The sequence below is a fragment of the Anguilla anguilla genome, chromosome 5 (assembly GCF_013347855.1).
Source record: "Anguilla anguilla isolate fAngAng1 chromosome 5, fAngAng1.pri, whole genome shotgun sequence".
Classification (NCBI taxonomy): domain Eukaryota; kingdom Metazoa; phylum Chordata; class Actinopteri; order Anguilliformes; family Anguillidae; genus Anguilla; species Anguilla anguilla.
The window spans coordinates 32895393-32919832 of record NC_049205.1 but is presented as its reverse complement, the minus strand read 5'-3'; the positions used below and the strand labels follow the sequence as shown (position 1 = coordinate 32919832).

Below are 24440 nucleotides of genomic sequence, written 5' to 3'. Positions count from 1 at the left end.
TCCAGGGATTTGTAAGATAGAAGGGTGAAAGTGGAGAGGAACATGTTGAAAATAGTTGGGGCTAGAACACACCCTTGCTTGACCCCCCCATCCACACTGAAGAATGGGGATTGTTGGCCACCGATGCTCACACAGGCTTGCATCCCATCATGGAGCTGCCGTAGGATGTTCCTGAACTTTGGTGGAACCCCCAGCTTCCCGAGTACTTCCCACAGCATTTCCCGGTTTACTGTGTCGAAGGCCTTGGACAGATCAATGAACGCTAGGTACAAGTCTTTGCAGTGTTCTCTGCGTTTTTCCTGTACCTGTCTAGCAACAAAGATCATGTCCGCAGTGCTTCGATCATGCCTAAAGCCACAATGGGATTCGGGCAGGATGTCTTCAGTTACATGGGTTGCTAGGCGGAGTAGCATGATCCGCGCTTGCACCTTCCCGGCCACTTCTCATACATACTACTATTCTCTCACACACTGACAATCATACTCTCTCGCACACTACTATGGTCTCTCACACATACTATTATTCTCTTGCACACATACTACTGTTCTCTCTCACAAACAATCATTCTCTCTGATACATACTACTGGTATGTATGATAATGTGTGTAAGACAGTATAATGGTGTATGTCAGAGAGTATGATGGTGCATGTGAGAGAGTATAGTGGTGTCTATGAGTATGATATTACATGTGTAAGAAAGTATAATGGTTTGTGTGGGAGCGTATAATGGTGTGTGAGAAAGAAAGCATGATTTATGGCCTAATCAGCCTCACATAGAGAGAGACACATGCACATACATACATACATACATAAATACGTGCAAACACAAATACATTCTAGCTGAAATGCATACACATATGCGTGGATTCGATAATTTTTCCATGAAGTAAATGATATGTATGTTTTTAAATGGAGTACTTACATTTTTTAATGGGTTTTATTGCATACAGTGCCTTCAGAAAGTATTCAGACCCCTTTACCTTTTCCACATTTTATGTTACAGCTTTATTATAAAATTGATTAAATTAATTTCTATTCTCAATCTACACACAATACCCCATAATGACAAAGCGAAAACTGGTTTAGAAATTTTTGCACATTTATTAAAAATAAAAAACTGAAATATCACATTTACACAAGTATTCAGACCCTTTCAGTACTTTGTTGAGGCACCTTTGGCAGCGATTATAGCCTCGAGTCTTCTTGGGTATGATGCCACAAGCTTGGAACACCTGTATTTGGGGTATTTCTCACATTCTTCTCGGTAGATCCTCTCAAGCTTTGTCAGCTTGGCTGGGGAGCATTGCTGCACAGCTATTTTCAGGTTTCTCCGGAGATGTTTGATCGGGTTCAAGTCCGGGCTCTGGCTGGGCCACTCAAGGATATTCACAGACTTTCCTCAAGCCACTCCTGCATTGTCTTGGCTGTGTGCTTAGGATCATTGGGCCTCATTCACCAACCGTTCTTAAGAAGAATTTTCTTCTTAAAACCCACTTATGCAGTTTTCACAAAGATTCTGAAATTCACCACTGTTTTCTTATTTGAGATTTGTTCTTAGGTAAGAGCAGAATCTACGCACACTCAAGAGCACACTTATGCACATTTGAGTGCTGACATGTTTGTGCAAAATAATTAGTTATTGCGTTTCTTCAATTCTACAACTGTATAATATTATAGGATTTAAATTACAATAATATTTTTATCATTTATAATATTTTTTAAATAATTATTTTCATTATTTTACAAAGCATTAAGGTTTCAGGTTCCACCTCAGAGGGTGGTTGCCTCAGCGGGAGTTCATCTGTAAGTAAATGATAAAAAACCAACCATTGTAGTGACCTTTTATTTTTGGGAGTTTCAATTATGCAATGTTTGGTCTATACTGCAAAAGCAAATGGTTAAATTTTGAATACAAACTAAGCACTTAGGTAACACTTTTTAAACACATGGGTATGTTGAAGAAGAGAACACTTATTCAGAGGCATCACTAGGGGGTGACACCAAAATGACTGGTAATACATTTTTTGTGCAGTGTTTTGTGCAGTGACGGGTTTACTCCGATGCAGTTTACTGCCGGTTGATTTGATTAGCGGTATTAATGTGACGAGAAGCGCTTTGTTGTTTGAATGCATAACACGCAATCCCTTGCGCCCACTCCCACCAGCATTTTTTTTTTTTTTGCCTCAGATTTGACATCAAACCATTTTTTTTACTTCATCAGTTGTGCGCCCTTCTACGGATACAGTGTTCACTGAACGGGTAATAGCATCCCATGCATCTTTTTTATGTTATTTTATATCCACTACTGACGCTACTAAATATGACAAGTCGTTTGCTGTTCACTTCCCGCAGCAATACCTCCACTTCAGAACTACTGAAGTTTTTCTTAAGTTTGGAGTCCGGTGCTCCACCCTCTTTAGATTTTCGTTCGGGCATTATTGACTTTGTTCGCTAGTTTAACTATGCTAATTAGGAACAACTGGCACGCGCTTTACATTTACGAGGACGATGGGATTCATCATTTTAAGAATACATGTGCAAACAATTCTGGTGAGATTTTTCTTAGGACCTTTCTTAAGAACAAATTTAAGAAAAAACTTCAGTAGGAAGTAAGAAAAAAGGAAGATATTGGTGAATGAGGCCTATTGTCCTGTTGGAAGGTGAACCACCCCAGTCTGAGGTCCTGAGCGCTCTGGCACAGGTTTTCATCAAGGATCTCTCTGTACTTTGTTCCATTCATCTTTTCCTCGATCCTGACTAGTCTCCCAGTTCCTGCTGCTGAAAACGTCCCCACAGCATGATGCCACCGCCAACATGCTTCACCGTAGGGATGGTATTGGCCAGGTGATGAGCAGTGCCTGGTTTCCTCCTGACATGACGCTGGGCATTGTGGCCAACGAGTACCATAAAGGCCTGAGTGGTGGAGTGCTGCAGAGATGGTTATCATTCTAGAAGGTTCTTCCATCTCCACTGAGGAACTCTGGAGCTCTGCCAGATTGACCATCGGGTTCTTAGTCACCTCCCTGACTAAGACCCTTTTCCCCCGATTGCTCAGTTCGGCCGGGTGGCCAGCTTTAGGAAGAGTCCTGGTAGTTCCAAACTTCATCCATTTAAGAATTATTGAGGCCATTGTGTTCTTCAGGACCTTCAATGCTGCAGAAATGTTTTTGTACCCTTTCTCAGATCTGTACACAATCCTGTCTCGGAGGTCTATGGACAATTCCTTCGACTTCATGGCTTGGTTTTTTCTCTGACATGCACTGTCAACTGTGGGACCTTATACAGACAGGTGTGTGCCTTTCCAAATAATGTCCATTCAATTGAATTTACCACAGTTGGACTCCAATCAAGTTGTAGAAAGATCTCAAGTATGACCAATGGAAACAGGATGCACCTGAGCTCAATTTTGAGTGTTATAGCAAAGGGTCTGAATAATTATGTAAATGTGATATTTCAGTTTTTTATTTTTAACAAATTTGCAAAAAATTCTAAAAACCTGTTTTCACATTGTCATTATGGGGTATTGTGTGTAGATTGAATAAACAGAGAGAATAAAAATGAATTCAATCCATTTTAGAATAAGGCTGTAACGTAACAAAATGAGGAAAAACTGAAGGGGTCTGAATACTTTCCGAAGGCACTGTACACGATGGAACTAATTGTTGGTAGATGATCTATAGCCTAGAAAACATTAATTGTGGAATTTGCAAGGTAGCTACAGTAATGATGGTCCATTTAAAGCAGTTAAACTGTAGACTATAACTGTTAGTTGGGGTTTGGTTAACTTACAACTGTAGCTTAGGTGGGTGAATTTTGTGATCGGTAACAACAGATGATAATGATAATTTTGTCATTAGTGTTGTATCATTCACGAAAGATTCGTTCACAAGAACAAATTATTTGGGTGCACGAACTGAACTGAATCACTTCCTGAAATGATTAGTTTGCGAACCTGAACTGGTTCGTTCACTGACTGACTATCGTTCGCAGACTATCAGTTCATTGATTCGTTCACTGAACGTACTAGGGATGTGACGGTACACTGAACTGACGTACGCCTGAATCGTTCACGAACGGCACAACACTAGCCCAAATCGTTCGCGAACGAGACACCACTAGTTTGTTCCTCTTGCTGTAGCGAATGCAAGAAGCGAGGAGTCTCTGGGGAGGAGAGTGGGTACAGTATGGAATAATGGATGATAAATGGATAATAATCGAACATCACTGTCAAGTGTGCTGTTTATTTTCAATGAAATAACAATACTTTTTTTTTAAACATGTGTCAAAGTAGGCTAGCCAAGGCTACTATTGTATCAACTACATTTTGTGAGATAACAATCTATCTACGTAGCCAACGTATATCAGCACTTTCTCTTTCAAGCAGCCGTTAAAACAAATCACGGTAAAGAAATCAGCATGTAGGGCTAAAACAACCCATCTTGGGAAATTTTGTCAAATAAAATGGCCATATCAAACACATTCTTTCAAACTACATTGTTTAGAATAAAATCGATACGAAAACATTTTATTTAAAATAGGATAAGAAAGTGTTTGGTTCTTTGGCTGTTAAATATTCTGTGGGAAAATGCTCTGTCAAAGCATATACAGCATGGTTGTGGTTAGTCCAGGTATAGTCTGAAGAGATGAGTCTTCAGGCCACGGCGGAAGATGGGTAGTGAGGGGGAGGTTCGGAGAGGGACGGGGAGTTCCTTCCACCACTGGGGAGCTAGGGTGGAGAAGCTCTGCGATCCCTTTGGTTGGGTGGGAGGGGTTACAAGGCACCCTGCTGCCGCACAGCGGAGTGGTCGAGCAGGGACATAGGATTGAATCATGTCCTGCAAGTAGATGGGGGCTGTCCTGTTGGCTGCAGTGTAGGCAAGGGTCAGGGCTTAGAACCGGATCCTGGCAGCAACCGGTAGCCAGTGGAGTGATCGCAGCAGAGGAGTGACGTGGGAGAATTTGGGAAGGTTGTAGATGAGTCGGACAGCGGCATTCTGAATCATCTGTAGTGGCTGTATGGCACAAGCTGGCAGGCTTGCAAGGAGAGAGTTACAGTAATCAAGGTGAGAGGTCACCGTAGCCTGGACGAGCAGCTGGGTGGAGTGCGTTGTCAGGTATGGTTGAATCCTTCTGATGTTGTACAGAAGGAATCTGCAGGACCGTGTTGTTGCCTTGATGTGCTCCTTGAGGTCCAGTTGGTCATCCAGGACCACCCCCAAGCTCTTGGCAGAGTGAGAGGTGGTCACTGTGGTGCGATCAACCGTGATTGAGAGCTCACGTAGTAAGGAGGTACATAAATGATGAGTAAATGATGGAAGAAAGTTACAGGTAGTTTTCAATTAATTTGTGTGTCTGTGACTCCCTGATCTGACATTGGGTTCTAGGGGGTTCTCCTGGGTCGGAGGGGTACAGTCTAACACTGGTTCCAAGAGGAATTCCCCACCGGTCCAACACCTGTAGCTGATTGTTCACTAGCTAGATAGCTAGCTAACCTGAACATTATGGGTGATAAGTGGAAACTGCTAGCAGCTAGCTGGTTAACAGTAGTGTACTTTTAATTATAGTTATATGTCACTGGCTAGCTACCTATTGTATCTAGTATTTTTAGTTCCAATTGCAAGTTAGCAGCACAGAAGTTTGGTAGCTAGTGCAGTGTTGTAATGAAACAGTGGAAGAATAGCTAGGTAGCTAACCTTATAAGCAGGCAGCTAGCTCTCCAGCTACAGCTTGATTTTTTAAAATTTTTAACGGATTTTTGTATTTTAACAGAACTGAGCTGAAGCTAGCCATGCAGCTAGTTTAATGAAGCTGTGTCGCTAAGTAGCCAGCCAGTTGTATAAATGAAATAAATGTTCCTATGTAACTACCCAGATAGCAAAGGAATGTTGAATCAATGTTGAATTTAGGTTGTATTGGTCTTTATTAGTCATCAATTAATATATACCGTTGAATCAACATTGTTTTTTGGGTAGATATGTCATATATTATGTGAATCAGTATTGAACAGTATAGAATCAATGTTGATTTTATATTGGGTTTTTCAAAATCGAATTTACATTAAGCACGGCATTGAATCAACACTGATATTAGGTTGCAATTTTGTTGGCATTTCAGATGGGAACTGCACTATTGATGCCATTGTGAATGACAAAAGGGAGATTTATACTACTTTCTATAGAACTAAGCTCTAAGCTCTTATGTAAATTTTTGTTTTTCTGCAGAGTAAACACTGGGGATGATTAAGAAAATCAGGAAATTATGCATTAAATGATAATGTTCACATTTTACTAAATAAAAATCACATTGTTCAAATTAGAAAATGACCACAAAACAGCTTCTTTCCATTTTTGTTATCTGTATAATAAATGCATGCACTAATTTAAAAAAGTTTAGATTGACATTTGTACTGAACTGAAGAGGCTTTGGATATTTTGGCTGTAGACTTAAAAGGAATAGCATACTTATGTTTAGTAGGTACGCCTAACTAGTATTGGGTAGGTCCCACCTTTGCCTCAAGAAAATCCTGAATTCTTAACAGCATGGATTCAACAAGGCCACTGTTGCTACAGTAAATGAAATGCTTGCAGTAAAATGGAAGCCACTTCACACTCTGTCAAGTCAAAAATGGAAAGAACTCTTAATAGCTACACCATGTTTTGGTCAAAGAATAAGAACAATAACAGTTACAATTTAAGTCCAAGTTTTTTATGGCCTACCTTGAAGAAATGTAGCTGTCTGTATCATGAAACAATATTATGTGGGGTTTACATGTAAACTGATTGAGAATGCATTTAAATTAAATATGAATTAGCTTCCCACAAATATTATACATCTTGTGGTGCCATGAAGGGAGTATGGGTGCTGTCCACCAGGGGGCAGCACTGGCCCCACACACAGATATGGCCACAGCTGCAATGCTTTATAATCACGACAGCTGTGGCCCATTACCTAACCTCCGGGCCAAATAAAAGGCCTGGTTCACTGGCCTAAAGGGAGGGCATTCGGACAGTGTTTGGGGAAGCTGAGCTATGCACAGTGTGGTGGGTTTGTGCCAGTTTTTGTGTGGTTTTATGTAAGTTTTCTTTGAACTGTTTGGTTGCCAGATTGATTCTTTCTTCTTTTCTTTAAGATTTCTGTTGTGTTAGGCTTATGGGTCAATAAAAGCCGGTAAGCCAAACACTTCTTTTTGTGAATTCCTCTCTGCCTCACAAGCTATAAAAGCAAACACTATTAATTTTTTGGCAGTTATTAGTTGGCAAGCTTGCTTCCACACAAAACCAAGATAGTGACCACAAAGTTTCTGCAATGTCATTTTGCCTGGTATCAAGTGTACTGTCATTGGCTAGTTTCAAGATGAAATGTCATTAGCAGATTTAGCTACAGTAAATGTTAAATGGGGAGAATTGTTTATCATGGTACTGGAGCATTTGCTATGTATTTGGAAGGAAAAAGAAACTGAAAATCACCCAAATCAAGTTTGGAGCTTTATTGAGTGAGGTCAGTAGGTACAGAAATGTTTTTAAGGGCTGAGGGTCGAGTTATTTCTGTAGGAACCCCTGAAAAGTGCCAAACTCTATGTGCTCTATAGGTATGGGGAATGCTGCCCTGCCAAGGCATAACATGGCAAAGTGGCATACCTGCCATCCTAATGCCTTCATAAACATAACATAATGGCTTCATAGATCCTACATTAGCAAATGTCATGTTCCTAAAAGGGTGACATTAAACCTTTTTATGCAACATGCTATGCCAAATGTGACAACCAGAAATATCACCTGGCTAATGGCTAGGCAGGCTAACTGTGACATAACTTTTGATTTCATGAAACAATCTAAATCAACCTGAGGGAAGTTAGTCCCCTTGATTCCTGTTACAATGGCACCAAATATCAACTGTTATGCAAACATCTTGTCATGAATATTCTCCGTGTATGAGTGTGGAGAATGAAGATATGTATCCACAATTTTAACCTCTTCTTGCCAAATATGAAGGCTTTATCTAGAGTAGTGGTTTTCTAACTTGATCCTGGGGAGCCCTGTGTGTGCAAGTTTTTTTATCTTACCACAGTTACAATCCCAGAATTAACAAGCTGCTCATTTTTATTCTTTGCACTTTTCATGTTTCAATGGATTATTCATGCTCTTAAGCTACATTATGTCAGAAATAGCTATGTCGTAAAGAATAATAGTACAATATTGTGCAATATTGCAAATTGTGCAACATTGCAAATGATTACATAAAGAGAGGTATGTTTGTTTAACTGAGGTGAATGAACAGACTCCCAATTGGTGAACATGTGGGCACTAAAACTAACCATTTGGTTTAATGAAGAATTCAAAGAAGTCAAAGAAAATGATAATGAGTCAAACCTACAATGCAGATTTTGCTCATTATCATTTCCAAAGCAACTGATTCATTTTAATTTAATCAGTTCAAAATAAATGTTTTACCTCTTACCTCTATGTAATCATTTGCACAATGTAAACATGGAGCTTTTATCCCTAATCATACTGTTAAATACAAAATGAGAACCTTTCCAAGATAAATCATTATAAATATAAACAGTCTTTTAAAAATATTTCTTTAAGTAATACACAAAGGATAGGATACATTTTACTAGTGGGTTATGTTCTTGGAAGTGTGAAGGTCGCACTGTGCATGAACTCCTAGATGGGTGAGGCTATCATACAAGCTGATAACTGACAGTTCAAGCTCTTCCCATTAGTGAGTTCATGAAGCCGCAGTTATGACTAAGTCAGAGAGGATGTGATGTCATCAGAAGACTACTCGGCTCTCTCTCTGGGTGACTTCCTCCACTTCCTCTGGGCTCAGCTCATTACCTCTCAACCTGCATGAAAACAGCACTGCTTCACATTCAGAGTTATCTCAAGCTAGCTGAAAACCTATGTAATAAAGTCATTCTGCTGCATGTAAGGGAACACTGTCAAATTTCCAGTCCATATATTTTCACAAATATATCTAGCTGACAGCCAGTTCTAAGCATGCAGTCAGTTCTGCTATCACAACAATATTGCAAGTGTAGTAGAGTTTAGAAACATGTAAGCATGGTCAACTGAAGAGGAACAAGAATATAATTAGTTCCCTAACTATTGCAAGCTGCATGGCTACATGTCTCATTTACAGTATGTCTACATCCAGATATGGTACAAATCGGAACTGAAAAGATGTGACTCCACGTTTTTATTTTATTTTATTGCTGTTCACACTGTTTTAAAAAGCTGTTTTAAATGTTTATTTTTAGCTGTAGTCTGAAAATAGCCTTTGGCTGCCTCTAAATGGTCTCTGATCTCATGTCTCTAAACTAAAGGTTTTCTCACCAGATTGATTTCACACTGGTGTTTTTCTCCAGTGCCTGTAGTAGATATTCTACCCCTTCTCTAGTAATGCAGTTCTTGGTTAACCTGTGAAGACAGAGCAGATGAGGAATAAGGGGAACAGCAACAGTTCACAATGTAGCACGTAAGGGGTTTCATACTTTGATCAAGGGATCATGAAGAGGAACCATATGCCTTCTAAAGTAACAAATATTTACTAAAACAGAGTGGCATATCTGATATTCCATGGAAAGCAATACAAATCACTCACACATTAAATTTTTGTAAGACTGTAAAATGTGAAGCACAATCTACTGTACTTGTCCCCTAAACATATCTCTTCTACTAAGTCTCCATATAGAGGTCTGTTAAGAAAGGTTTACTAAATGTCCTGCTGTATACTCCTAGGTTTCATTAATCTCCTGCCTGCAATCTCACAATTTAATATTTTTTATTATTCATTGTGCTTTATGGTGTACTCCGTATTGCTACAACTTATTTCAGCAGCTATTGTTTGATGTCGTTAACTGATGTTGAGTGAGTGTGTCATGCTTCTGTGTTTTCCTGTCTGTGTTTCCCTTGTTGGGCCGCCAGATGGCGGCACTTCTGTTTTGTGTCCTGCTCACCCCTGTTAATTGTATTATTGTTGTCTCGTTATTCTATCATTGTTCCCACCTATGTCTTGTTATCCCCTCCTTTTCTGGTTTGATTGTTTTTTGAGTTCACCTGTGTCTTGTTACCCCCTGTCTATTTAAGTTCTTTGTCCCCTTGACTCGGGTGCTGGTTCCTTGTGTTTGTTTCTGACTTGTGTTTGTTTCAGACTGTATGTACCTGCCTGTGTTTTTGACCTGTTTGTGTTTCTTACTTTGTTTCCGCTTGTGTGTTTCTGTGCGTTTCTGCCGTTTGTTTTCTGTACTGGTGTAGTTCTGTTTTTTTTGTATTTTTTTAGTTTTCGTTTTATGCCCCTCGTGGCTCTTTGTTTGTTCTGTTTTTTTTTTTTTTTAGTAAAGTCTTGTTTGTATCAACTCTTGAGTTCTGTGTTTTTTCCCACTCTGCGCCTGGGTCCCACCCCCCGTACCGTGACAGTGTCATTTAAAAATGCATATAGGGAAGTAAATCAGCAATTTGAAGTTTGTTTATAATGCTCAAAGGAATTTATATGGAAATGAGAATAGCTCAGCAGAAGTAAGAGTGATTACACCATACCAAGCGTGGTTATGGTTTAGTAAGAATTAAATTTTATAATTACTAAAACATGCCCCCCCCCCAAGTTCTGGAGAACCACAGGGTCTGCTAGTCTTCATTGTTACTAAGCACTTAATCAATTCAAATCAAATAAATGCAGCTGGAATGATATGAATTGCACAGAAAACACACACTACCTAGTTTCTTGGTTCTGAATTCATTGCTGATTTTAGGATGGAAACAAAAACCAGCAGAACTTGTGGCTCATTATGACCAGGGTTAATGACCCCTGCGTTACTCTTGGGACTGCACTGTCAGCATTTAGACTGTTCAGGCACTTACCACATATCCTCAAGGGTCTTACTGCTCCTGATGAGTTCAGCCAGAGCACACGCTCCATCACTACCAATCCCATTGTCTACCAGACTATAAGAAACAGCACAAGATCAGCACACACAAGAAGTACTGAAGAGCCTCAAAGATCATCACACTATTGAGACCTACAGCTTGCAGATACATTTTTGGACACAGAAAGCAGTGAAATTGGGAAAGTGCAGCTTCCACAAAGTGAACTGAAATTTTTGAATGTTGCACACAGATGTAATAACAATGAAAAACTATACTGTGAATTCATGTTTTGAAAAAAAAACTTTATGATAATTGTCATTAAGCTTCTTTACACATATACATTTTAATCCAGTTCCTACACATTTTGTAAATGTCTCATAACTCAACAAGTAACAGATGGTTTAAAACCCAATGCTATTAAATGGTATTTTTTGTGGTTACCGATACTTCCTTTTTGAAAGGTGCAACGGTTTTTTGAAAGACGCCTACAGCTATTGTGTAAATTCAGAAGTTATCACCATGGTTTGTACGGTTGGAAAAGGAAAAACCTATTCAAGCCACAGACTACTCATGAAAATAAACACATTCATGGATTTTCCATGTCTGTGACCTGGCCATTTTTGAAAAGTTGTTCCATGGCTCACCCAGCTATATAAGTATACCATAAACATGGGGAAATGCATAATTTTTACTATTGAAAAATTATGGGAAGTCACAACAGAAAAGACCCATAATTACCTGAGCCACACCAGACTGGGGCTTTCCTGCAGAGCCTGTGCCAGTGCCTTTGCCCCCCGGTCTCTTACTTTGTTCCCCCACAGCCTAGGAAACACACAAGAACAACACTGCTGATGCACAAAATAAACTAAAAGAATTTATGTATTTCTTAAACCGAAAATCCAGAATTGGCCCACTCTCAGCCAGCTTCATAAAATTCTAAATTAAAATAAAATTAAATAATTAACAGTAACATTTGGATGAAATACCAAATTCTTTTTGGTTGGGAATAAAAAGTATAGAGGGTAATTTATGAAACAATAATTTCTAGAGCTACTATGTTGAGTTCAAAATTCCAGCCCAAAATCACATAATCTGGCACCAAAGAAGATGCCATGGTGGTTTGCAACCAAAATATAAGCCAATGCTAACACTGTTTTTGGAAAAGGCTTATCATAACTGCCAATACAAAAACTCACTTCTTACAAACTAATGAAATTAAGGTAATACATATATGGCCATGACAGCTCAGGAATGCATCTATTCTTATCTCTTGTGTTTTTAATCCATTTTTTTTAATAAACAAAAAATATCAATTGGATTTTTAGCCCCACAAGTCAATGCAAAATTCAGTCAATGTGGCTTAAAAAAACAAAGCTAGAAACACTGATACTGTCTCACCCCAAGAACTGCAGTGATCTGTTTGATCTCAAGCCATCTGCCAGCTGCTCTGCCCCCACAGCAGTGATGTAATTGTTTCCCAGCCTGCAACACAAATCTTGCCAATCAGGAAAGCCAATGGGAATTTGGCTATTTATATCTCATATTCTCCAGGTATAGGTAGCTACAGCCTCAGGAAGATTGCTGGTCATATCAAAAGAACACAGTCATTGGTGAGACACTCAAAGTGAGCATGAAGTGGCTGTGCTTATAGCTCATAAAGTAGTCTCTGATTATTCTCAAAGTGGGTGTGCCAAATGAACATGTGCTTGATACTCTCTTCTTGAAGTGATGCCATTGTTCAGTTTTCCTGCCAGTTTCCCTTGTGGAGTAAGAAATATGTTAATACTTGCAATAGTAAGAATGGCACATTGTTGATGAAAGCAATTATAACAATAACACCTACAAACAACGTGTACAATTTGCACTGTATGTCAAAGCCTGTTGCCATTTGTTGGCAGGCGCTTTTGTTGGTTTAACGTGATGGATCACTGTTTGCATTTGTCAGAAGTCTGATTAGAGTAAATGAATATCTAACCAATTCCAAGAAAACAAACGGAACAGATATAGGTCGGTAAAACATAAGCAGTTGATGTCTGGTATCTTAATAGCTAATGAAGTAGCCAATGTAGCATACCAATTCTACAGGCAAAACATTTTTTCTGACATTTAAATTCATGTCTTGAGGATGCTGTAAATGTATACAGGAGACAGAGCACGTTTTCACAAAGTGTGGTTGGTGAGTTAGCCAACTAGCTTTTGTAAATATTGTGTGAGGCAGAAGCAGCAGTTTAAAGTTGATAGACAGGAAAGACCAGTAAAAGAATGATTTCGGTACACCCAATTCTTTTGACATGCCAACTTCCATGCAATTCATTACTCAGAGGCCACTGCTACCTATATATCCTGTTCTTCATAAGCTTATGGTATGATTAATGTGTAATGTCATATTTCCTGGTGTGTCAAAATGAGGTTGCTTACGCAATTCATTCAAATTAATTTAAAATTTTATAGATTACCTTAATGAGAGAAAATGTTGCTTCCTTTTCAGAAGTTCAGCGAAGTGCTTTGTGCAGGCATCAGTTAACTTGTTATTAAAGAGCCTGCAAGAAATGACAAAATTGAATCTGTTTCACAATGGACTATTGCTCCTCTCTTGGGCCTCTGCAAGTCTTTTTTTGTGTGAAGTTGTTGGACAGGTTTTGCGACACCCTTGCGAAATGGAAGTAAGTCATCCTTGCTTAAGATTCTGTCTTGATAATATTACCGTACATTGCATGAAAGAATGAACTATACACTGTCAAACAGGTATGTGAAGGCCACTTGTCTTTTTTAAAGCTCATTGTATACCTCTCCCTGTACTTGGAATTTTAATTATTTACTCACAAAGCTGTACTCACGCAATCTTCTGGAGATTCTCACACTGGATACCCTTGTCAATCAGTTTGCGGATTCCCTCATCTGATATGTTATTGTTCCTGAGACTGGTGAATCATAGAAGAAAGTTAAAACAAATCCAATTTTGGTGGATTTTTGTATATAATTAGATTCTGCATATTCATGTAATTTACTTTCTTAGCAGATGCTCGTAGACATACACAGCATATATTTTAATACAAATATCCATTTATAAACTGCAAGTGTTGAAGAAATGATGATTAAGTATCTTGAAATGGCAGTGCCACAACTCAGATATGAACCTGCAACCAACTAATTGATTGAATTAATGGACCTATTATGGATATTAATGTAATGGGTATTATAGAGATTCTTATGTTAAAGTTATTATTAATGAAAAATGAATATAGCAGAACCAGGGTATTTCTACTCGTACTATATTGAGTGACAGATTTCCAGACAGGGCAGCAGCTGCTCCACGCCGACATCGCCCACAAAGTTGTAGTCCAGCTGAAGTCCCACTGAGGTCCTCAGGTGCTGTAGCACATATGCCAGGGCAGTACACTCCACCGGCCCAATGTTGCAGTAGGTCAGCTTCAGGTGTTCCACCTCCAGCCTAGCCAGGGCATCTTTAGCAACGGAAATTTCCTGCATCTCATATATGCACTTAATTAGCCAGATGAACTCCGGCATAGCGTGCATGCTCTTTTTCTCACCCTCAATGGGCTGGGGGATTGATTTGAAGTGCTTCTGCATGCCCTTGGATAGGGCCCTGACCACCTGCGTACACTTTCTGTCCAGGGTGGGGGCAGGGCAAGCTTGCAGGAGAAGTTCTCGATGCCTCTGAGACAGCAGCCCAGACACAAAGGTAGCGGTTATCTCCAGGTTTGGCCTTTCAGCTTCCTGGGCACCTCCGTCAGGATCCCTCTTCTGGGAGCCAGCAGACAGACAAGGCCCTAAGCATACTTTGGCCAGAACTGAATCCTGCCAATACTGAGGGTAAAAGAGGTCTTGGATGGTAGAGCGTCCAATGTTGTTGTTCAAGACAATGAAAAGAGCGGCAAAGAAGCACTGCATGGTGACATGAAGGAACTCGTAGTGTTTGCACTCTGAGGATGAGTGGTCCTTGGTGTGAATTAGGAACCCAGTGCAGATGTCCTCTTCTGTTACTCCGCATCTCTGAAGCTCCACTTCAGAAAACATGAAGCAGGAGGACCTCAGACCGCCCAGAGCCACCCGGCCCAAGCGAATGACTGCACCCACACTTTCCTGCACCCACCCCAAACCCGGGCTGAGCCGCCTTGAGGAGCGGCATTGAAAGAAGTGCTGCAGGACCATAAGGTAAATGTCTGTGATGGTTTGAGGACTCGTTCCACCCCCCAGGAGCTCTCTGCTACACTGAGAGACGATCCAGCAGAAGACGGGGATGTGACAAAGCCCAAACAGCGCCATATTGCTCTGCAGGGACTCCAGTACACGGTTAGACACGGCGGGATCGCTGTGGTGCTTCCTGACAAAGAAGTCTATCCCCTCAGTGGAAAAGCCCTGCAGGGAGACCTCCTTTCGGAGGTACCTCTTCAGCACGGGGGTCACTGCCACCGGCCGGCTGGTTGCCACCTTTCGCACGCCCTTCATGAGGGAGCCCTGCAGCAGGTTGAAGAGCAGCACGGACACTGGGGCGCACTGGGTTGGGCAGCAATGCCTCCGCTCATCTGAGAAGCCAAGCCTGAACTCGTCCACTCCATCAAAGGTGAAGAGCACCTTGTGCGGGTGGTCCAGTATGTACTGGAAAATCAAGTCCTGGCCCCGGTCGGGCCAGCAGCAGTGCATGAAGAGCAGGTCCCTGAGAGAGACCTCTCGCTCCTCTGCGCTTAGCCGACGGCAGCTGAAGGAAAAGAGGAAGAGGTAGTCTTGCAGGGCCGTGTCCCGGGACCAAAGCTGGAGCAGCCTCTGTAGCAAGGTGCTCTTCCCACTCCCAGCTTCGCCCGACACCAGCACCGTGTCCGCCTCCTCGTTCAGAGTGCCCGCATGCCCCAGAATGTCCTCCAGGCCAAGGGGCTGCTGGGCCTCACCGGAACCCTGAGCCACTTCCAGCAGCCCCTCTGTGTAGATGTCATCCAAAGACAGGTTCCCCGTGCCGCCATAAGTGCTGACAAAGTGTGACTGAGCAGACAGTGAACTTTTCAGTTTCTTCTGGTACAGCAGGCATTCTGCAATGGTACGGATATGGTACAATACAGCAAATTACACTAGTATCCAACAAGCGAGAATAGATATAGTAAGACGGCATATCCTCCTGAGATTCAGCAATTCATTTTTATTCCCGGTAGAGCAGTGGTTCTCAACCTCAGTCCTGGGGGACCACAGTACAGTGGTTTTCATTCCAACCATAATTGCAATTTAAACAAGCTATTAATAAGGTGATATTCATGTTTAGAGAGATCACTTATTCTTTTAAGCCACATTATGCCAGAAAAAGCTATACATGCCATGAAGAATAAAAGTCCCATTGTCACATTATGCTATTTTGCAAATGATTACATTAAGACAAAACTTTTTACCTAATCGGCAAAGACTGACTGAATCAAGAGACTCCTGATTGATGAAAATGTGGACACCATTACATTACATTACATTACAGGCATTTGGCAGACGCTCTTATCCAGAGCGACGTACAACAAAGTGTATAACCATAACCAGGAACAAGTATGACGAAACCCCTAGAGAGAAGTACCGGTCCAAGTGCAGGGAACAACCGCATAGTTCAACTTGGACCCTGATGGTTAAACTGATTAACACTAACAACGAGAACGGCAACAACGCAATCTATGGAAAAAAAATACAAGTAGTCGTTAAGACAGGTGCATTAACTAAGTCACCTACGAAACAGCTGCCTAGTTACAACCCTAAGTTTAGTCATTTACAGGGGGGAAGGGAGGGATGGGGAGAGGTGCAGCCTGAAGAGGTGAGTCTTCAGTCGTCGTTTGAAAACGCCAGGCCATTAATGTAACCATTTGGTAGAAAATTAAGAATTCAAAGACAATTATAACATGCCAAACCTGTATGATGTTAATAAGTTTAAGACACCTATGTTCAGCAAACTAATTAGGAGCCTATTGATTCACCTCAGTCTTTAATTTGATCAGGTAAAAAATTGTGTTACTTCTCTTTATGTGATTGTTTGCAGTATATCACAATAAGCACAATGGGACGTTTATTCTTCACGGCAAGCATGACAATGTCTGACACAATGTGGCTTGAGAGGGTAAATAATCCCTATAAACATGAACAGCACCAAATTAAGAAAAAAAAAATACCCTGTTAAAATTCTGGGATTGCAATTCTAATTGGAATGAGAACCAGTATATACAGTGGGTCCCCCAGGACCAAGTTTGAGAACCAGTGTGGTAGAGCACATGAGTCTCTTAATCTCCCCAACTATACATATATTGAACGATGACGAAACCTAGACTACAAGGGACACTCAAAATATTGAAATATTTGAAAATATTTTCACTGCAACATGTTTTATCATACAGGACACTTGTATTGTGTCCAACAATTAAAGGATATTTCAAGGATAGTTCATTTTCACCTGCAGGATGCTCCTCATTTTCAGGTGTTGTGGGGTTTTCTTCAGACGTCGGGGTATGCTGTAACAGAATGGCTGCTGCAGACTCTCCCTTTGACTGCACCAGGTCCAGCAGACGCCTTGCCTGAGAAACAAAAGTTTGTATTTACTGTTAGTATTACTTTTTGAACCACATAATACTAAGATCTATAAAGGCTGAGTAACATAACCTTTGGCTAGTTTACTGTAAGACCTGTCACAAGTACATCCGCACACACACACCTATACTCTTTCCATTTCTTTCATAACTGGCGTCAAGTGATGTGAACCAGGTGGTCCTGGGGGTGGGGCTACACCCATATGATTTATTTTTAGCTCAGGGAAATGCACATGGCGGGTGTGGAAGACAGGTGTAATGGCAGGCTAATGTGAAAGGGTTTTCAAAGCTTGTGCAAGTTCTGCTGTAAGACGCAGTGCTGGTGGCATTTTGTTGAGTTTGCCTAATTTCGAGGAGTCCCGGAGTCAAGAAGAGCTCCGGTGTGGGCTTAAGAGGAAGACGGCTGTTTTTGAGTTTATCTTCATGGCCATAACCACGCCACATAGCCACCAAAGCACCGGCAGCCTCCCTTGGGATTTTGGGGTTCTTTTTATTATCGCACCGGCGCAACACCAAATAGCACTGGCACGGGACGTTGGGACTGACTTGGTCTTATAAAAATAAAAATAAAAAAGAGAAACAAAACTGAACTAAGCGTAACCATAACCAGCGTGAGCTGTCCGCCTAAGTGGCGAAGTCGGACTGGCCAGGGAAGTCCCAGGAAAGCCGCACCCTCAGGACTGGGTTTGATGCCAGCACCAATTAGTTCATTTTCTTTCTAGCTAAAACCCTGCAGGACACATCATTTTGCGTTGCAACTGTTTCTCACACTTTAATCCTAACATACATAACAGGCTGGTGGGGAACGCATTTGACACAGATCCCATCATGATTTTGAGTCTCATTGAAAAAGAGAAGCATTCAAAGGAAGCAGAGAACTGATGTGGTGGACTAGTTATATTCATGTGGAAGTCAAAGAGAAGTCATGTTATATACAAAGAGGGAGAACAGTAATTGCTCATGGGAATGACTAGAATATGGTTCCATCAATGTCTTGATGTAGGCATGCTGGATCAGCTTTTTTATTCTGTCACAGGAGTGAGACTGTGGCACAGTCCAAAGGACAGCCAACACACCCATATAAGAATTCCCCGTGTGGACGGGGGTTTGATTTCTAGCCACAACCCTTTCTGTACTGCAATCCCCTTCTCTGCTTTCTTCCTGTCTGAAAAAAAAACTGAAAAGAAAATACGAAAAACATCTGTATCTCTTGCCTGCTGTGATGGGGTGTAAAGCAGCAGCTGCACTTCATCACAGTCGTAGGCCGTGAAGACGCCGGACTCCAGCAGGGCTTTCAGTGCAGCAGTGATGCCACCTCGCAGGCGCCTCACCAGGAGGGATCTGTGGCACCTCAAGGCCTGGGTTGCGGTGGCAGGGTGAGGCTCTTGCTCCTCTTGGGGTGGCTTGCAGCCCCCAAAGGACAGGACCACTTTCCGAGCCTCTGGGAAGACCCGGCTACATGCCGCCAGCAGCAGAGCACAGGCGGACTCTCCCTTGATGCACACCAGGTCCAGCAGCCCCCTGGCTCTGGAGCTCAAAGTCTGGACTGGCGCGCACAAGCCCTGGTAGTCTTCCCATGTCAGCAGGTCCCAGGCCAGTAGCAGGTCGATCACGCTCTCTAGCCCCTCTGCAGACCCTCCGCAGCACAGGGCCTGTAGCAGCTCCTCCCTCTGCCCCTGGACCAGCTGCATTGCACCCATTCCTCATCCTCTGCAGAGTCTGCCAACCCTGCGTCACATTGGAGGGGACAGCACTAGTTCCTACATTCACACAACCTGCATTTACTGTGTGTACTTCTGGCAGATATCCTTCTTGTGAGACCTAAATGTTTGTCTCAACAAATTGGACCTAAAGAGACAAATTGTGTGGGCTTGTAGTGTACAAAGGGAACATAAATTTTAAGTTCTTTTAATAGTCATAGATGTTCAAGTGATAGACATTAACTAGGATAAATATTATTCAATTTTGAAACAATAAAGTTTAATTGTCTTACCATATGATTGGGGGGGTGGGCTTATTATGTGGGCAATTAATGTGTGTGCATGCCAGACTTTGTCAAAGTATTACCCTTTAAACTTCACTACAACAAGAATAAAATAAACCAGCTTGAAAGCAATAATTAAGCAAACACACAACTAAGGGCAGGTGTACATTATATGATTTTCTCGGATTCCTTGCCACACTTAACAAGGTTCTGATTGTGACAACCGATTGGATGATAGTATTGACTATACGAGCTCCCAAGCACAGCGGGCACAACATCATACATGGAGCCACCTGCTGGGTGGTCAATGGGAAATGAAACACATAATTGACTCACGTGTCCTTTCACACCTAACAAATTAAAGCCAACTGTGTCCAAATTTTTTTGACATGTCAAAAACAACAGGGAGCACATAGATCAGTCGGATCAGTCCGAAATGGTCTCTCATACCTTGCGAGTTGACGTTACGTCGGGAGCCCACAACTCGTATAATGTACGCCTGCCCTAAGGAACCACCAGAAAACTAAAGAAACATTTTTTGTGCTCCAAAACGTAACTGAAAACATCATACAAAAGAAATCTAACCTTCTCCTCAGCTGTTATGAACACTTGACTTCCCAACAGGGGACTGCATGAAAACACTGACCCTGATTGGGTGATGCCCAGTTAAAACACTGAAGGGGTGGGTCATTTTTGTCAAGGACTAGCCTAAGAACTGACAAAATGACAATTAGTTAAAGCAGCTCTAAGTTGTCTAAAGCAAAGGTAAGCACCATATTACTAACAAAAGATTATTAGTATTTTTAACGCCTCTTTCTGGTGTGACTTGAAAAGTTACATTCCAAACTGGAAGGCTTCAACAACATTACTCACATGGGATCAAGACATTCAATCATTATTTTCAGCTCAGCATTTTTTTTTTTTTTTTGTAAAATCTCACAACATTCAAACTTTATGAAAAGAAATAATGACCCTGTCATATGGTGTGGCTGTACTGGGGCCTGACACCATAGCTTTGTGTGCAGGTGTTTTCTGTTCTGGTGTTTCTTCAGGGGTAGTAAAAAATGTTAACATATATAACAAAAACCATACCATCCTAGATTTGTGTGAATATCTTTTTACTACCAAATAATTCCATTGAATGCTTTAGGAAATGAGAGATACAAAAACAGGCACATCAAGGATATTTAGAAATGTCCCCCATTACACTGATTTTAACATAATGCATAATCAGAATCAATTCCTACAAATTATTTTGTTTCAGTGTGCAGGTGCCCACACTTTCAGACCTCACTGATTTCCTGTATATCTATCAATAAACTCAAAATAGAAACATCAATATAAAGAAATCTTGTCTCAGTGAATATAACAGAAAACAACAGCCTTTTGCCTTTGGATTGACTCATTAACAATCCCTGAATACTGGATATTCTTTCTTGCACACATATACTGTATATTTCTGACATAATTTATCATAATAAATTATTATGAATTTATCATAATCTATCAGAGCAAATCCTACATCCCACACAAGACATTACAAGTATCTAATCGCAAATTAGTACCAGCCTGTTACCCTTCATAAATTAAAATTACACTTGCACATGGAGGCTGCAAGAACTAATTTGAGAATCAGTTTTATTAATATAAATGTAGGTATTAGAAACGCACATGTAGTCTATCAATTGGAGAAAAACACTTGGAGTAGAACACAACCTGTCAGAAAATAATGTTGACACCTTTTAGAAGAAAAACTGTATCCACTGTTCACCAGCAGACAACAACTTGACTGAAATTGCAGTTTGCATGGTATATTCACTATTGGATTGCTTATCATCAAAAAATGCCTATAATGTATCAACAGGTGTCTGTATTAGAATGTTATCAAGTAAATCTCGGACCATGGACCATTGTAAAAGCATACTCACATTTCACAATGAGGTCACATTTATTGATCTGGAAGAGAAGGAATCCACAATGCTGCCCAAACTGTATGGATCGCTAATAGTGTCACTTCTCACACAAACCATTGTCTCACAGCAGCTGCGTCTACTTCCTCATTCTTTCTAAGTTTCCATAAGAGTGGCAAACTGCATGTCTGGATTTGAAAAGGCTACATCTCGATTGTAAAAGATGGAATTCACTGAAAAACACATGGGATGTCATAAGCAGCAACATATAATTTACTACAGAATGCCAATTTAGAATTTGAAGATTTTAAGATTTAATCTATAAAACCTATTCACATGTCCATACAGTTTATGTGTTGATTTAAAAAATAATGTATTTTATTGAATGATCTGGCACTGTTAGAACAGTATAGTCATATTGTACAATGCATACCTTTATATTCTGAACTAAAAAAATAACTCTGACTGTACCCATCCTGTTTCGGTTAAAGATTTCATTTCCCTCTTATCGTGTTCCTTCAAATATGACCAATCAGAACTCACTATTACATATTGCATAGTGGTTTCAGTTCAGGGGGAAGGTAAAATTACAGAAACCAGAAATACGAAAACAGAAGATTGACTGTAAATTAGTTAAGCCTGTTTGGGAAAATACAAGAAGATTACACATTAACAAAACAATAATTGCAGCTTTGCAAAAAAAGATTGCAATGCAATGCAAATGCACAATCTGAGAATAAAATAGAAGTGCAATCTTTAACCACAGCCACAACAGTAGTCAGTGCTAGAGAGGTTTTTTTTGGGGGTGGGGCAAGGTGGGGTTTGAAGAGTGTGGTGGCAGTTGGAAAGTGTTTCTGTGAATCGGACTGATGAGGGGAGGTCATTTCACGATGGGGGGGAGGGCCAGACAGAAAGCAGGTGTGACCTGGCAGTGCAAGTACACAGAGGGGTTAGGAGCCAAGTGTGCTGAGGTTGCAGAATGAAGGGATCTAGCTGGTCTGTAAGGTTTGATGACCCCATGAAGGTAAATTGGAGCAGTCCCCTTAGCAACCCGGTAGGCAAGCAACAAGGTTTTGAGATTAATGTAAGAAGGCGGTGACGTGAGAACACTTTGAGAGTCTGCAGCATTTTGGATGAGCTGGAGGGGCCTGATGGCAGAAGCAGGGAGGCCACGTTGCAGTAGTCCAGTTGGAAGAGAACTACTGCTTTGACCAAAATCTGGGTAAGGAAGGGTCGGATCTTCCTGATGCTATGAAGGAAGAATCTGTGCACTTCGTACACACTGCAATATTCTCTGGACAGCTCAGTCTGTGTACAAGTCAGATGAAGGAGAAGATTCACTGGGTTCCCACTTCTGTGTTACTGTTGAAAATAAAACATGAAAAAGATCAACACAGATTGAACATTTTTGCAAATACTGGCTTTTCTTTATTCCTCTTAAATATACACATGGCTGGTCATTTCTAAAATCATGGCCTAACAGTTAAATTTCTAATTAATTACATTTAGTTACTAGTTTTAGTTACAACTTATTTAGTATGAGCCTCTAACAATACTACACCTACATACCAAAACATTATGTTGCTGTGAAAAAAGTACATTAGTTAAGGCTTGAGGAGTGCGAACTTTCATTTTGAGCTAGACCATAAGAAAAAGCGTCATACCACTCAAGCTTTGCACCCAGACAGGTCCTCAGAAAATGTTTTGTTAAACCCAATATGATGCAAGTTGATAAGAAGAATCTGATTCTTAAAACCGCCACTTGAGGGAGCTATTGTAATTTTATTAATCTAGGAGCTTCACATTTTACACAAGAGACAGTTGGATGTTTTCATTGAACCATCATTTTGCAGAGTATAAACATTTATAAGTTGTTTTTATGCTTCATTTTTATATTATTATTAGAATGTGTCAGATTAAAGAAACAAAAATTATTTTTCCCAGATCTGCAGTTCAAGAGTGTTCACACTCTTGACTCAAGCTAGATAAATCTTAATCAGATAAATTCAATTCCAAACAAAAGAAGCTACAAAATATGGATAAAGATAGAAAAAATTGACCTTACCAAGAGAATACTCATGGTGGCCAGTAAGGGAGGAACATTTTGTGTTTCTTGTTTTTTCGGTAAAAAGAGTATTTAAAGTGAATGAAGTAAATGAATATACCTATACCTGCCAATTTTATACCTATAACCTATAAACACTCAACTGGGTGTTAGGCTAATGGAATTAAAGAGAAAGCCTCAGTCAGGTTTTACAAAATGAACAACATACTCTAGGTATGTATTTTGATAAGTGGTATTTCTGCAACCAAATCATACATTTGTGCAATTACCTTGACTGCTAATCAGTTCTCATGTGGACAATTCTCAATTCTCTTTAAATTCTCTTTTTTTGCCATTTCTGCATAATTTTCACTGATGTACGTACAAAGTAGTTGGTTAGTCACTGTAGTCTTCTTTACTAAAGAGAAGAATCTCCTCCAGTTTTCCAGACGCCTCCATTTTTGTTACTCCTGCAATATCAGAAAAAGAGCAGAATTATTTGCATTATAGAAAATTAGGTGTTCTGCTTAGTTTGCCACTGTAAATGTTTTTATCTGAAATTCACTGCTAGCCTGTAACTCTTAGGGGCTGTCTATTTAATGCAAAACTTTCCTTCATGCTACTAATACTTTTGTAACGTTTTATTTACAAACTGTGGAGACATTTTACTAAGCTTATCATTTGTCATTTCCCTTGCAATATTTGCTCCAGGTGCATTCACTGGTCCACTGTCTAAGATTCTGCTCAGTATATATTGCTTAGACAGTCAATTCAATTCACTTTATTGGTCCCAAGCAGAAAATGATAAAAAGATCACCAACCTAAATTGAAAGCCTTAAGCCGCGTTTCCACCCAAAGTACCCAGAACTTTTAGTCCCAGGAACTACTTTTCAAGGAACTAAAAGGTTCCTTCAGCCCATTGTTGTCTGCGTTTCCACCGCGGTCTAAAGACCAGCGAAGATTAGGCAAATTAGTCCACTGACGTATATAAAAGCGACGTCGTCGTCGGTCCATCTGTCCTATGATTTCTTCTGTAACCCCATACTACCACTGAAGTACATTATTTTCCAAT

General features: G+C 40.5%; 1 protein-coding gene across 5 annotated transcripts; it reads right to left on the bottom strand.

The window, feature by feature from the left end:
• Positions 1-7470: 7470 nt before the first annotated feature.
• On the bottom strand, positions 7471-21831 carry nod2 (nucleotide-binding oligomerization domain containing 2). 5 transcript variants are annotated; one of them, XM_035417919.1, is made up of 12 exons: positions 21758-21831; positions 21343-21557; positions 18645-19158; positions 17298-17418; positions 14139-15912; positions 13705-13788; positions 13324-13407; positions 12266-12349; positions 11606-11689; positions 10862-10945; positions 9338-9421; positions 7471-8847 (listed from the first exon to the last, which is right to left on the bottom strand). In XM_035417919.1, the coding sequence occupies exons 3-12, from the start codon at positions 19128-19130 to the stop codon at positions 8775-8777; spliced, it is 2958 nt and encodes a 985-aa protein (XP_035273810.1). In that variant the 5' UTR covers positions 19131-19158; positions 21343-21557; positions 21758-21831; the 3' UTR covers positions 7471-8774. The 5 variants fall into 5 exon arrangements, 3 of the variants coding, with proteins under 3 accessions (XP_035273810.1, XP_035273811.1, XP_035273809.1); XM_035417920.1 differs by adding an exon at positions 20000-20129 and having other exon boundaries at positions 21343-21810; XM_035417918.1 differs by having other exon boundaries at positions 21343-21810.
• Between the last annotated feature and the right edge of the window lie 2609 nt (positions 21832-24440).